Raw genomic sequence first — 13,845 nt, forward strand, 5'->3', positions numbered from 1 at the left:
CAAAAAACTTGGGAAATTTCCATTTGCGTAGTCCATCGAGTTTATGCCTAATAAACCAGGCATGAAACATAACTAATCAGACATGGACAAGGCACCACTTCAACCACGTGACCCGACCAATCACGGGCGGCCCATCCGATAAGCGAGCCACACTGAATTTCGAATCGAAAACCGCACCGTTCCCTCTCGACCTCCGACCACTTCCACCATCGACGCCCACCCCCATCACGCCAGTGAGTATGGCCTCTGCCATTTACGCCATTTACTTTGCTTGCGCACTCTAACGTTTCCTTGCAGAGATGTCCAACGTCAAGACCGGCAAGAACCGCTCGGCCATCGCCGATGTGGTGGCCCGCGAGTACACCATCAACCTGCACAAGAGAGTATGTTGATCTCACACACATTTCCCAAACCTCCCTGCGACGATTCGAGTCTGCGAATAAGGATCTGGAGGAAATCAATTGGACAGAGAACACGATTCTCAGCACAACGGAGTCGGAAACACATTTTACATGTGCGTGTGTGGGAGAGGCCTGGGGAGGGGAAATACTCCATCCAGCCATACTCCAATCCCACACTTCCAATCCGCTAGTCAAGACGACATGTGGGAAACCACAGGAGGATATCGTCTTTGCCGACTGACAGTCGGAGAGGGGGAAAGAATCGAGAAGAAATTTTCGTCTTTCTCCCCCGCCGGCTCCAGCCAACACAAGAAGAATTAGTTTGATGAAGTCCACCTCTATGGCCGAAAGACCAGAAAATCATCGCGCAGAGTCTTGATCTCTACCAGATGGCATTTGGACGGAAGACTGATTGCAACTTCTTTGCGGGATTTATAGGTTCACGGTGTCAGCTTCAAGAAGCGTGCTCCTCGTGCCATCAAGGAGATCCGTGCGTTCGCCGAGCAGGCTATGGTGAGTGATATCCTATATTTCTTTTCATAATCCCTATGGATGGTTCAAGCTGACGGTGGCATGCGCACTCTCCCAGGGCACCAAGGACGTCCGCCTCGACCCCCAGCTGAACAAGAAGGTCTGGGAGGCCGGTATCAAGGGTGTTCCCTTCCGTCTCCGTGTGCGCATCTCCCGCAAGCGTAACGACGAGGAGGGTGCCAAGGAGCGTTTGTACTCGCACGTCCAGGCCGTCAACGTCAAGGACCCCAAGGGTCTGCACACCGCCACCGTCGATGACGCTTAAATGGGGGTGGTTACGTTGGTGTCTTGCATCTCTGATTCCCTGTTTCTTAAAAAAACATCACACTTGGGGTTCGGTCGGGGCTTTTCAAAATCAAAATACCTCTTATGCCTTCTCCATGTTCTTTGATCAGCGTATTAGTCCTTACGAGTCAACTGCTTTTTCTTGATGATGAGTTGACCCCAGGTTAAGTCCCTTGTAGTATAGACAAAGTTCTCCACGCATGATCTGTTATATCAAGCCCCGTTCCATGGTCTTGATATATCGATCCGTGCCATCATCGCCAAATCCACACGTCAACCGCACCATCTCCCCAATATAAACCGCATTCTCCAAAGAGCCCTAAACCCTAAAGAAACAAGCATAAACCCTCGAAGCCGGACTCCAACACCTCACTGAATCTCTGCCCCAGGAACCGTCCTTCTCGCTGAACAACCGGCATCAAATGCAAGAGCTGATTTAGGCCCCTCATAAGCATAAAACCCGTGGCACAACCACCGCCGAGAGAGACTTTGCTGCTGCTGCTGCAAAAGAGAAGGATAGTCGAGACCTCACACAGCGCGGAGTAGTGCTCGTCTGCGTCGGTGGTGGTCAAAAGGGTGTTGGGATACCGCGGTAATCGCACACGGGCAATAACCACACTCCCGTCGTCTTCCCCAACCATCTCGGAACACACCCAGAACTGCCCTGGCGAGAAGGGGGTGCTCATGTGGAACTTTTGGCCTTTGATCAGCTCTGCTTGGTGGAGAAGAGAGAAGACTGTCTTTGTTGAGCTTGGTGAGGAGTTCGTTTAGGCGTTGCTCCATGCCGTTGTAGGTCCATCATTCGAAGGATTTCCAGCGTGTGCTTGGGAGTGGTTTGGGGGGGTTGCGAGGCCTTTTTGGGGTGGGGGGCGGGGTGGAGTTGCTGATGGCCTGCTTTTATAGGAGGTACCACAAGGGGGAATTGAAGCTAGGACAATATAATAAATATAATAGCCTGATTTAATATTGAGTAAGATAGCCCCTGCCCAAAGAATAACTGAGAGGATACTTGACAGTATAAATTAAGACAATATAGAACTAAGGGGTATACAACGAAATCACAAGGGGCCCAGCCCAAACATCAAACCAACTCAAGACTCAGGCACCTCCTTGCTCTTCTCCCCAACCTTCTCCGTCGGCGTCGCCACCCCAGAAGCCGAAGCCCCAGTGGCATGTCCACTATAAATCCTCGGCTTGCGCCCCACAACATCAAGCGCCATCATCCGCACGACCCGAACAATACTCTCGCGTCCCTCATAGAGCGGGAAAATAACCACCCCAAACACCGTACAGAACAGCCACAGAATCCCGACAACCACCCAGCCCGTGAAGAACTTCTTGCTGAAGACATAAGACGACCCGTACATCGGGATCGGCCAGAGAATCAGGAACGCCAGCGCCAGGAAGATTGTGAGCGTGCGCGAGTAGAGTGCTGCGCTGTTGAGCTTGTGGGTTTCCTTTTCATTGTTGTCTGCTGAGGCGTCGCCTTCGCCTGGGACGAGTTCCAGGTCGACGTGCGCTGCTTGGGCGACGTCTGTGTCGTCGACTTTGCGGATTGCGCGCATTGATTCGTAGTCGTAATTTTGCGGGCCGAAGGTGTAGGTGAGGACTGGGACGAAGATGACTGGGCTGAGGAGGGCGGCGAGGTTGCCAGCTAGCATGGGGTAACTGTAGTGGTTGTTAGAATAATCACTTCTTCAAGGTGCTGATGTTTTTTGTACTTACTTGGCACCGGTGGTGTCAACATTCAAAACACCAGACTCCTTCTTTGCAGTCACAAGCCACGCAATCAGAGAAACAGCCAGACCGAGCGGCGGCGACACCGCGGCAGCGATGCGGTTCTGCTGCTTCCAGAGTAGAGTCATGGCGCCAGGGAAAACAGCCGAGGAGATGATCACACCCATCAGCAGGTACAGATATCCCATGCCAATACCGGCATAGTAAAGACCCGTGGCAAAGCCCGCCATGATAATCGAGTAGACGATACAAGACATGTGCGAGATCCAGACGAGTCGCTTGCCCTTGGCCGAGGGCTCGATATACGCCTGGTAGATATCGTAGGTCCAAATCGACGAGACGGCAATCAGCTGCGCCGAGAAGGCAGACGTAACCGCCATGAAGATCATCAGCGTCGTAGCCACCGCGCCACTGTATCCGAGCAGCTTGACGGCCGCGAATGGAAGAACCAGGCCCGCAGTCACATCCTCAGAGCTCAGACGCTGCGGGCCTTCCAGGGCCAGGGCAGAGATGCCCATCGTGCTAGCGCATAGCCATGGGATGGCGAACCAGCAGAGCCCGCCAATGACATACCCCGGGAACGCGTGCACAGGGCTGGCAGCAATGGCCTTGTTGTAGTATCCGTTGTCCAGGAACACCGTGCCGAAGTTGCCGATCAGATTGATGATCCAGAAAATGCCGCCCTCCTTGGATCGCATGGTCAGGTAGCTGCCGCCGGCATTTCCGTCGACGGGGTGTCGCTTCGCCGCGTCGACGAGGGCATCATACATCTTCGATGGAGAGCCCAGTTGGGCATTGGTCGCGTATGCGGAGAAGGCGAAGAGGAAGATGACCACCAGGATCACCACGGTGTGCATGTAATCCGTGATGAAGGTCGCCTTGATGCCGCCAAACAGAGTATAGAGGACCACGCCAATTGGGAGAAGGAAGCATCCCGCCGTCGTGGGAACCCCGGTCAAGGATTTCAGAACTGCCGAGCCACCGGTGAGCAGCATGGCTGTCACAAGAATGTTGGTCATCAGACAGAAAACAATGAAGACGACATGGACGGTGGTTCCATAGCGAGCGCGGATGACTTCGAGGAAAGTGTGTGCATTGGGAGCGCGTCTTTTGAGCTCGATGGCCAGGGTTGCGAAAAGAAGAATTTGAACGGTGGCACCTAATGGTTGTTCAGAGGTCAGTTAAAATGGCTTTCGATCATATGCATACCAAAAACTACGAACCAGAGGAGTAGAAGAACGGGCCCGAGATGCCGTATTTGTATGCTACCGCCGAGGACTGAAGTAGGGTTGCCGCCCAGGTCCAACTACTGACGACAGCCGCGGCAACCAGACCTGATTTCACGGAGCGTCCTGCCGTAGAAAACATCTCGGATGTTTGTACTTCATGCTGGTATCTTTTGTGTTGTTGGTCAGCTCGACTGCCCTGTATAGATCAACGAGCAGTAGAATGCTCACCGTTTCAAGGCCCAGGTGATAAAGATCATCAGCAGAGCAAAAGCAAAGCCTAGTCCCAGGATAATTCCATATCCAAAGCCCTGGCCCAGGGGTGCTGTAAAGGTCGCCGTCTCTGGCATGATCAGACAGTCTCACGACCAAGCACAGAAACACCGATATTGCAATTGAGTGTATAGACAAAGCAAAGATCACATCCTGTTTCCGGGGAAGAAGGCCGTAGTATATAGCATTCAAATCCCCAGCTCCGAACTCGCAGAATCCCCAGGCGAGATAGGGCTGGCAGATAACGCGGGCATTGCTCTCGTAATGCGCAAGATATCAACAAGCCCGCGCTGTTGATTGGCCGACAGCCTCGGATATTTCTTATCTCGGGCTGTGATTGGCTGGTTGATTGTCGAGATAAGTAAACCCGACTCGCATTTCTCCGCAATCGAGGGCTTCTGGGGGATTTGGTGTTGACTAACAGTTTTAGATCTTAGTAGAATACTTTTTTTTGTTGATGAAGCATCAATTGGTGGGTTCATAATGGTAAATAACACAATGCCTTCAGTGGCATTCTAGGTAGAAATTAGAATCTATGGTTTGATAGACCAGGAAATCATTGAGGAGCCGAGCAATTGACATGTTTATATGGTAGAATGTCTTGTCAAGGCTAGCGTATGTAGATATGGCCTTAGGAGTGTATGAGGACATCCAAATGGATCAATTGATGCCAAGCACGTGGATCTCCACGGTGTTGGCCATTGGGCGACGGTGGGAGACGGGAGAAAACGGACCCACGATCATTTGCAATAGCAATGACCGATGACCATTGATAAAGCTATCATGTAGACATTTACATGAACTTTTGATACGAAAACATGTTCTTCATGATCTTCATACACCCGGATTTATGTACCTGGAACTCTTACACTCCTTAATCTTGGAAAAAGGCAATCATCAACCCTGATGTCTTCAACTCAACTAGAAATCCCGGCATATATCATGTAATCTCCACCTATCCCAGTCCATTTCCACCATAGAAGCCTGTGGAGCACACTCTTCAGCGCACCGTCATCCAATCACGTCTGTCTAGACTGACCATATGGCGGCGGGTCCGGGGTATAGGGCGGCAGATCCTCACATTCACCAACCCGTAGTCGCGCGAGATCTTGCCTATCCTGTCGCGAGAGGGTTACCCTTGTATTCAACCACTTCACCTTCTTTTTCCAGTCCATAGCGAGCACCCTTTTCTTGTCATCTGCGCTCCTTGCTTGGATGACGTCGTCGTTTTTCGCCAAAAGGCCTCGTTTGATCTTGTTTGCATTCGCAGGGACATTCATAATTGACGCAAAGTCGAAGATATTATTCGTCAGCCCACGAGCATAGTCCTCGGGATACGGGGCATAGAAGGTCGCGGCATCGGAGTAGAGTTGTTGGTGGGTATTTCTGTCCAAGGTTGCCAACGAGAGTGCAGTGTCCATATCAAGACACGCTTTGTTGGCTTTCTCCTCGCCGTATTTCTGGACCATGCTTTGATACTGCCTCCTATCCTTCAACATTAGTAGTATTCTCTGTTAAGAGGCTGCGAGGGTCTTTACATGTTAGAGCACTTGACTGTAATTTTGGATGCAGCGCCTGGCAGTTGATTGGAATGTCCAAATCGGAGGATATGGCCAAAGTCATGGACGACGCTCGCGATCAGTCCTTCCGTGGGTATATCGTCGGGTCTCATATTGCCAACGCCCACATCGATGTAATTTCCGTAGGGGTGGAAGCCGAGCGAACACCATGAATTCTGGTCGCCTGTGTGCGTTTTCAGCTTCACGACGTCAGGGCGTCTATTGGTCTGATCGTCGCATATCGGCCGTGGTTCACCACCGAATTCTGCAAATGAGACTTCCGCTTTCCATAACGACCTCGCCAGCATCACACCTATAGTGAGGTATTCTCTGCTATCCAGGGATTCGTAGCAGAATTCGATCACCGGCTGGTTCCATGGCCCTCCCATTGGAGCCAGTTGGGCCCTCCCATTGCTGCCAAAGACCAGTGGCGGACAAGCGGTGATCAGATGGATCCATAGGGAAAGGCATAAGATAAGGATGAAAAGAAACGGCATTTTTTTAAGACATTTGCTAAAAGGTCTCTGTAAACAGAAAGTGCACCACAAAAACTTATTTTATAGGGGCGCAGAAACGGCGGTAGATCTATCTAAATATATGCTTTGATTTTTCCGTGAAGATTAATTTCATGTTAACGGACACGTACATAAACTACGCAGAGACATTGGTTTAACTTTGACTCGAAAAGCTAGTGGGCCGAGGGCGAAGTATTTTAATGCAATCCTGCGACCCTAATAACCGAAAAAGGAACAGCCGGGCAAAGGAAACTCTAAGACTTATCTTGACCGTCTAAAGACTTCGAAAGTGCATCGATCCTAGCTATATCGAAAAGTTGAGTCTCAACAAGACAGTGCCTATGGCTAGAAAGATTAACATCCCCGAGAGGAAATATTAGCAGGTTAGAAATAATAAAAGACTGGAAAATTTTAGCAGCCAGCCCCTTCTGCCTTTGGCACCTGCCAAAGAGAATCCATCCGTTAGCCATAAACTCATTTATTTGAACAGACCTTGGATGGCAAATTGCGTATGAAACCACATAGCAACCCCCAAGCCCACAGTATCAGACATAACCCCATAGCAATTGACCGATTCTCAAAGATATTTCAATCTAGAGTGATGGCAAGGTTTCGCGAAACCCACCCAAACAGATATAGGAATGAAAGCAAAATTTCTATCTCCCGTCTCGATGGCGACCCAAAATAAGCACCAGCTAAGCCCACACTAAGAGATCTACCCACTCGCAGCCAGGCCATGAAGAGTATTAGATGTTAAATCGAGAGATCGCGCCCTTGATGAGCAGGGCGGTTCTTGAATTTTGGCAAAGAAAAAAAAAAAGAAAGAAAGAAACGCAAACAAAATGCTCACAATCGTCTAAACGTACATGCTCTGCCTGTGGGCAGAGGGACTCGAACAATACAGACAAATGCAACGAAAAAAAAAAAAAAAAAAACAAATTGATGTCGCAGGGCCCACGGCCTCGCAAAACTCCTTGTCCACTCCCCTTTCCTCCCTGCCCCAGTATTGGCAATCGGGTCTCACCTAGTTCTTGATCTTCTGGATCGAACCGTAGAAACCGTCCAAGCACTCAGGCTTGACCCGAATTGCCCAATGCTCAGCTCGATCCCCAGCCCGGGGGACCATGAACTGAACACTGTTGTCGCTCCGGTGGTAGTTCAGCTCCTTTTTCAGGAGGGTGTTCAGGATGACACCACCACTCGGATCGACACGCAGCACGAGACGTGCGCGCCGGCTCCCCGGGTGAAGGAGGAGCCGAACAATGCCCGTTCCCTGGACCTCCCAGCGGGAATTGAGCTTGAATGCACGGGCCCGGCACTCAAAGACCACCTGTTCCTCCTCCTCACCGACGTTGCTCCGAGCCAGGTCGAAGACTTCACCCGGCTCGCCGTCTTCGCCCTCGCAGATGGACACCGACGGGGTCACGGGAGCCGTCACGGTGGGAGTGGCCATCGGGGGCGGATCTGAAAAGACCACGTCCGAGGCGAGGACCGAGGTGTTCTCGGTGGGGCCCGTGGGGGCAGGAGAGGATTGCACCCGGTCAAACAGACTACGACCGGCAGCGGCAGTTGGTGCAGGAAGAGGCGCGTTCAGGCTCGACTTGCTCATTGTTGGGGACGGCTTGGACCACTTGGATTTGCGGAGCGCAGCCTCAAAATCATGGTCGCCCTCGCCCTCTTCACTGTCGTCATCGCCGTTGTTCTTGTCGGGGGTGCGACGCTTGAAATTGGGGCCTCGCGCGCCAAGGTGCCAGTCCATGGACTCTGGCTTCTGCTGCGGGGTCGTAGCCTGCTGAGGAGTTGAAGAAAGGCCCCCAAAGATGTTCTGCGAGTTGGGGACCGGTCCACTCGGGGTGGCAAAGATCGAGGAAGAGGGAGCTTGGGAATTCACCGACGCCTGAGTCTGCTGCGGTGCGGTAGGGGGGCGGCCGAAAATGTTCTCCACGCCGGGAGTAGGTTGACTCAAACCCCCGAAGGTGAAAGAAGAGACGGCGGGAGGAGCACTCGTGGCAGGCGACTGCGTTGCGGGTTGGAAGATGGAGGCCGCAGTCTTGTCGACAAACTTGAAGCCCTCGCCAGGCACATACTCGGTCCGCTTCTTCCCAGCTTCCTCAATCTTTGCGCGCTTCTCGCGCTGGCGCTCAGCATCTTGGCGCTCCCATTCTTCTTCATTGTCCTCGTCAGAATCAAACTCCTCCGCCTTGCGCTTGGCCTTCTCTTCGGCGGCAGTCTTCTCCGACATTTTCTTGAACTGGACCATGAAGTCTGTGCCGGAAGTACCATTGCCGAAACGCGGGATAGAAACTGGAGGCGCGGGGGCCTCAGCACTTGGCTGGGCCGCAGGAACAGCGTTCTTCTCAGAAGGTTCCTTGGCAACCGTGTCTCCAGTGCTAGTAGCCACCGAAGCGGGAGCATCCTCATTTGGAGTCCCGGATGGCGGAGCGTTGTCGGACGGCGGAGTAGGTTTGGACGCAGGAACAGACTCTGACTCCGCAGCAGGCACTGATGTAACAGGCTCAGAGGGCGTAGCAGTTATAGGAGGCGTCGCAGTGTGGGGTTGTGTAACAGAGGCAGACGGCGGAGCGGGGTCGGAGGGCGGAGCGGGGGTGGGCGCCGGTGCAGAAAACGATTTCGCAAAAACGTTGGCAGTGGTAGAGTCGCTCGACGCTTGGGTCGTTCCTTGCTGCGCTTGAGCCGTTTCCCCCAGCTGAGCTTGGACGCTGATATGTGTTGTTGGCGTCTTCTTCGCCTGAGAATCAGCTTTGATGGCAACTGGAGCACCGATGGAGTCCCGACATTTCAAATAGAACTGGATGAGTTTATCAAAATCATCCTTGGAAGTGTCCAACTTGTTGATTTGTCGCTTGAAAGACTCGTTCAGCGCTTGAACTTTGTAGATCAGCTCCGTGGCCTCCCTGTCCTTCTTACTCCCACCGGCAGGAATGTCGGACTTAGGGATCTGGAAGGGTACAGCCGGAGCAGTACTGGAAACCTTTTGGGATGGGGGTGCCGTAGCTTCTTTGGCAGGTTCTGGTGCAACTTTCTGGGGGGCAGGCTTGGGCACGACTTCATGAGAAGCCTTAGGCTGTTCATTTGCCGGCTTCGGCGCGGGAGAAGCCCCAAACAGAGACTTGAAGGGCTGTTGCTCTGAAGTGGCAGCAGCCGTCTCCGCTGGCTTGGGCATGAAAGGGTTGCTGAAGTCAACTTTTTCAGCCGGCTTTGGTGCCGGAGATGGCCCAAACAAAGACTTGAACGGCTGTGGCTTTGGAGCAATATCCGCAGTCTCTGCTGGCTTGGGCATGAAAAGGTTTTCGGAGTCAACTTTCTCAGCGGGCGTCGATGCCGGAGATGCCCCAAACAAAGATTTCGAGGACTGTTCTGTTGATGTAGTGCCCGCCGTCTTCTCTACCGGCTTGGGCATGAAGGGGTTGCTAGGTGAAGCATTTTCAGCCGGCTTGGATGCCGGGGAAGCTCCAAACAAAGACTTGAATGGCTGCGCTGGGGTAGTACCCGTTTTCTCGGCCGGCTTGGGCATGAACGGATTGCTGGAGTCAACCTTCTCAGCCGGCTTCGGTGCCGGTGATGCTCCAAACAGAGGTTTTGAGGATTGTTCGGTTGAGGTAGTGCCCGCCGTATTCTCTAGCGGCTTGGGCATGAAAGGGTTGCTGGAGTCAACTTTCTCGGCCGGCTTAGGTGCCGGGGAAGCTCCAAACAACGAATTGAATGGCTGCTGCTTTGAAGAAGCATCCGTAGTGCTTGCTGGCTTTGGTGTAAACAGACTGGTCGACGCTTTGAAGTCGGACGTGGGGGCAGTCTTTTCCTTGGTGGTATCCCCGGTCGAAGATGGCATCGTCATTGTGCCGAAAAGATTCACACCGGACGGAGGAGGCTTAAACCTGGACGAAGAACCAGCACCCCCCAAAGCCGTTGAATCGTGCTTGCCATCGGGCGAGGTTTGCATGGAATCTGCAGCGGGCTGGCCAAACACGCTGTTTCCTGCAAGACCGCTCGTGGCCGGATCATGCGAAGTGCTCCAGATGCCAGAAGCCGGGGCGGTGAAATTAGCTCTCGTGCTGGGAGTTGACAGGGGCTTATCGGCATAAGGGTTCGGGACAGAAAAGGGATTCTTGGGTGCGGAAGAGCTGTCCAGTGTTGACGGACCCGCGGCGAAGTTGAATCCCGTCGGCTTGCTGCTGCCGAATGAAAAAGGACCCGAGCCGCCCAGAGTCGGCTGGCTAGGCTGTGAAACGGCACCCGGGAAGCTCTGGCTTTGGCCGAAGCTAAAGCCAGAGGGTTGGGCTGACGGAGCCGGAGAAAAAGGATTGGAGGCGGGAGTCGGAGTCGGAGCGGCGGAGAAAGGATTCATTGGAGCTGCTCCAGCCCCACCGGCAGGAGCAGCACGTCTCTTGCGGACATCCTTGATTCTAGGTTCCGCAGTGGATTCCTCGGTCAGCGGGCTCAACTTTACTTTCTTGTTCAATTTCCTCGAAGACACAGGAGGCGCGGGGGTGGAAAGGTCAAGGGGTTCCGGGGAATGAATAAAAGCATTCATCTCCTCCGCGAAACCATCTTTCTTCCTTTGACAATGTGCCCTGAACTCTTCGGTAGACATCGCAGGCTTCGAGACAGCAGGCCCGGGGGGTTCAGGGGCACAAGGGCTAAGCTCTGGGGAAAGCGGGGGACACTGCTCTCCCTGCTCGGCATAGACCTTTCTGATCATCTCGTGTTTCAGGGCCTTGATGTAGGCCCGAAACTCCGAGCGAGACATCCCCTTCTTGACTCCCTCTGTAAGGGAAACCATGACGATGATGGCAAGCTCGGGGATGTTCAGAAAGGGAAGAGGAAAGAGGTCAGGAAGGGAGGGAACAGGAACGAGAGAAGATGAGAAGGGAGCATGGGGACACGGGGGCGGGCGAGGTGAGAAAAGGTGAAAACGAAGACAGAAGAGATGGCGAGCACAGAGGGAAGCAAGAGAAGATGAAGATAAAAAAGAGCGAAAGATGAAGACGAAGAAAAAGATCGAGTGGGGGATGAGGAGAGGAAGAAGAGGAAGAAGAGGAAAATGGTGGGGAGGAGAAGAAAAGCTCGACGCGTCCACAAAAGTCACGTCTACCTGCGAGGCAACGACGCTTCTCTCACTTCCTAAATAGGAAAGCAGGCACCACTCCTCCTCTCCACCCTCTTCCACTCCCCCCCCGTTCTCCTCCGTTCTCCTCCATTGTCCTCCGTTGTCCGCCGCCCGCCCCCGTAACCACCGTGCAACGAGAGATTTCTTGCAACACAAAAAAAAGAAAGAAAAACTTGGCACTTACTTTCTGTTCGCCATTTGCGCCGCCGTCGCCCGTTGGGGCTTCTCTTCCGGTGTACCCGACATGTTGAATTCCATCTCTGTTTCCTTGGACCCTTGCGGACCTTCAGCTCCACGTTTGGACATATGGACGCCGTTCCACCACTGGCTCACGCCTCTCAAGCTCGAAATGGATGACCAGTATCTGGGGTCAACAGCCCTTCTCAAGATTGATCACAATCTGTTTGTCGTTTATCTGTCGTCTATCACGCACGATTCGGCGACTTGAACACCCCCGAGGGTCTCGACAACTCCTTTAACAAATTGGCGTTTGTTCCTGGTCTGCAGGGCGACTTCCGGCTCCACGCTGACTCGAAGAGCGCAACGGAATTAATCGTTCTAATATATATCCGGCTGCTGCAGATCGACGCTTGTGTCGAAAGATAATTCCAATCTGCCTTCGAATGGGTGTGACGTTTGAGTTGCGATGCTCACGCGGATTCTGTGACACGACGTTTCGCGACCCGTCGCGAGGGCAGGCTGACTCCGGGGAACCGAAAGAGCGAACGAGCAGCCGGGAGCGAGTTCGAGCGCAGAGCAGAAGCTGTGGGATGCTATCCTCGACAGTCCAGTACTACCTGGATTAATTTGCAAGGTGCTTTGGCCCTGGAAACGACAGGATTGTGAGCCTCGATTGTTATTTTTTTTTTCGGCGTGCAAAAAGGCGGAAGAGCGCAATCACGTGGATGGTCTTGGCATCTCCCTGTTGCCACCGGTTGAACTGGACAAGCTGCACAGGCTGGAGAAACTGGAGAAGCTGGACACGACGCAGGGATACTGGCCTCTTCTTATGGTTGAATGTGTTTTGCATTTTCTTTGTTTATGGAGACTGATATACTCAACACGTGGGATCTGGGGGGGGACAAATAAGCAAATGCTTGTTGAATCGGGGTTTCTCCGGCCCTGAGAGGGCTCGCATATGACGTCGCAGGCCCTGGTCAGTTACGGAGAGCTCCGTCGAGCTCTATAAAAGACGATTCTGTCAAAAAGTTTGCCCAGGGTGTGCTTTGCATTCGGCCTACTTGGTCCCTAATTCCAAGATCGGCTGGCCCAGTGGAGCTCGCACCTCGAATTCGAGTCTGGGAGCCGATTGTAATCCAATATTCGGGTTCTCTTATTTCTACTCTGGGAATTTTTGTTTTTCTATTCAGTTATATTCAACAAGTGGAGGTCGGGGCTCATTGAAGGACCGGAGTTAGGGCACGGGACCATTTGGCTCGAACTACGGGATGATCCATGCTGCTTATTTTGTTCCCGTCAAAGCGTCTCCACCAGATTGATTTTATTTCTCTGCGCTATGGGCAGTCTTTGAACACGAAGGAAACTATGGGGATCCACGGGACCTCACAGAAATCCATGTGTCTTGTCTGTCTCGAATCAAGGAAACAAGCCCGGGTTTCACGACAGCCAGCCCCCTGAGTCACATCTCAGATGGGAATTCTGCTAGTCACATTCCATTCAAATGCCGCAGTCCGTCGGACTAGTTTTTAGCTCGATCGCCTGCACAACGTGACGGCCCTGTTGGTTCTGCGATTGGTGGAGACACTTTGTTGACCGGGGACCAGATCCCCCGTGGGGCAGGATCAGCACTGAATATTCTTTCTTTGTTTCTTTCTTTTCTTTTTCCCCCACTATTCGATCATGGTGCAGCAGCCAAGGTCGGCGTGACGAGATATAGTGGAATTTCTGGCAAATCACCGGCTTTCCGTCGCATGCCACGCAGCAGCCACTTCGTCGGCCTCAGTCACCCGCCTGGAGTGGTACTCTGGGGTGCCATTTACTTACTCGCGTCGGTACTGATCACAGCCAAGTCATGGGGAGAAGTAGTGATTTGACCCGTCTCTTCTTTTCTTTAGCTATCATGTGAATCCACGCACTCTATCGGCGATGAGATGGCTATAAAAGAAGAATGTATGCCCTAGGGCCGGCTAGTGGTCTATCCTCGCGACTTGCATACGCCCGAGAACGCTG

The 13,845-nt window shown here is 52.7% G+C and overlaps 5 protein-coding genes across 5 annotated transcripts; 1 reads left to right on the forward strand and 4 right to left on the reverse strand.

Moving 5' to 3' along the window:
* Positions 1-299: 299 nt before the first annotated feature.
* On the forward strand, positions 300-1,197 carry NUU61_008306 (60S ribosomal eL31 domain-containing protein; the record flags this gene model as incomplete). The annotated part of the gene is made up of 4 exons (XM_056658831.1): positions 300-383; positions 445-522; positions 840-914; positions 991-1,197. 4 exons carry the CDS (start codon positions 300-302, stop codon positions 1,195-1,197), a joined length of 444 nt encoding a protein of 147 aa, XP_056509124.1.
* Positions 1,198-1,543: 346 nt separating this feature from the next.
* NUU61_008307 (uncharacterized protein) lies at positions 1,544-1,903 on the reverse strand (the record flags this gene model as incomplete). Its single annotated transcript, XM_056658832.1, has 1 exon — positions 1,544-1,903. One exon carries the CDS (start codon positions 1,901-1,903, stop codon positions 1,544-1,546), a length of 360 nt encoding a protein of 119 aa, XP_056509125.1.
* A 405-nt stretch (positions 1,904-2,308) lies between these two features.
* On the reverse strand, positions 2,309-6,509 carry NUU61_008308 (sodium:solute symporter family protein; the record flags this gene model as incomplete). The annotated part of the gene is made up of 6 exons (XM_056658833.1): positions 2,309-2,885; positions 2,943-4,113; positions 4,178-4,350; positions 4,412-4,523; positions 5,493-5,938; positions 5,992-6,509. 6 exons carry the CDS (start codon positions 6,507-6,509, stop codon positions 2,309-2,311), a joined length of 2,997 nt encoding a protein of 998 aa, XP_056509126.1.
* Positions 6,510-7,551: 1,042 nt separating this feature from the next.
* On the reverse strand, positions 7,552-11,328 carry NUU61_008309 (uncharacterized protein; the record flags this gene model as incomplete). The annotated part of the gene is made up of 1 exon (XM_056658834.1): positions 7,552-11,328. One exon carries the CDS (start codon positions 11,326-11,328, stop codon positions 7,552-7,554), a length of 3,777 nt encoding a protein of 1,258 aa, XP_056509127.1.
* Positions 11,329-11,669: 341 nt separating this feature from the next.
* On the reverse strand, positions 11,670-11,961 carry NUU61_008310 (uncharacterized protein; the record flags this gene model as incomplete). Its single annotated transcript, XM_056658835.1, has 2 exons — positions 11,670-11,799; positions 11,840-11,961. The coding sequence occupies 2 exons, from the start codon at positions 11,959-11,961 to the stop codon at positions 11,670-11,672; spliced, it is 252 nt and encodes an 83-aa protein (XP_056509128.1).
* Between the last annotated feature and the right edge of the window lie 1,884 nt (positions 11,962-13,845).

The sequence above is a fragment of the Penicillium alfredii genome, assembly GCF_028826965.1.
Source record: "Penicillium alfredii strain IBT 34128 chromosome Unknown utg000010l_segment0_segment0, whole genome shotgun sequence".
NCBI classification, from domain to species: domain Eukaryota; kingdom Fungi; phylum Ascomycota; class Eurotiomycetes; order Eurotiales; family Aspergillaceae; genus Penicillium; species Penicillium alfredii.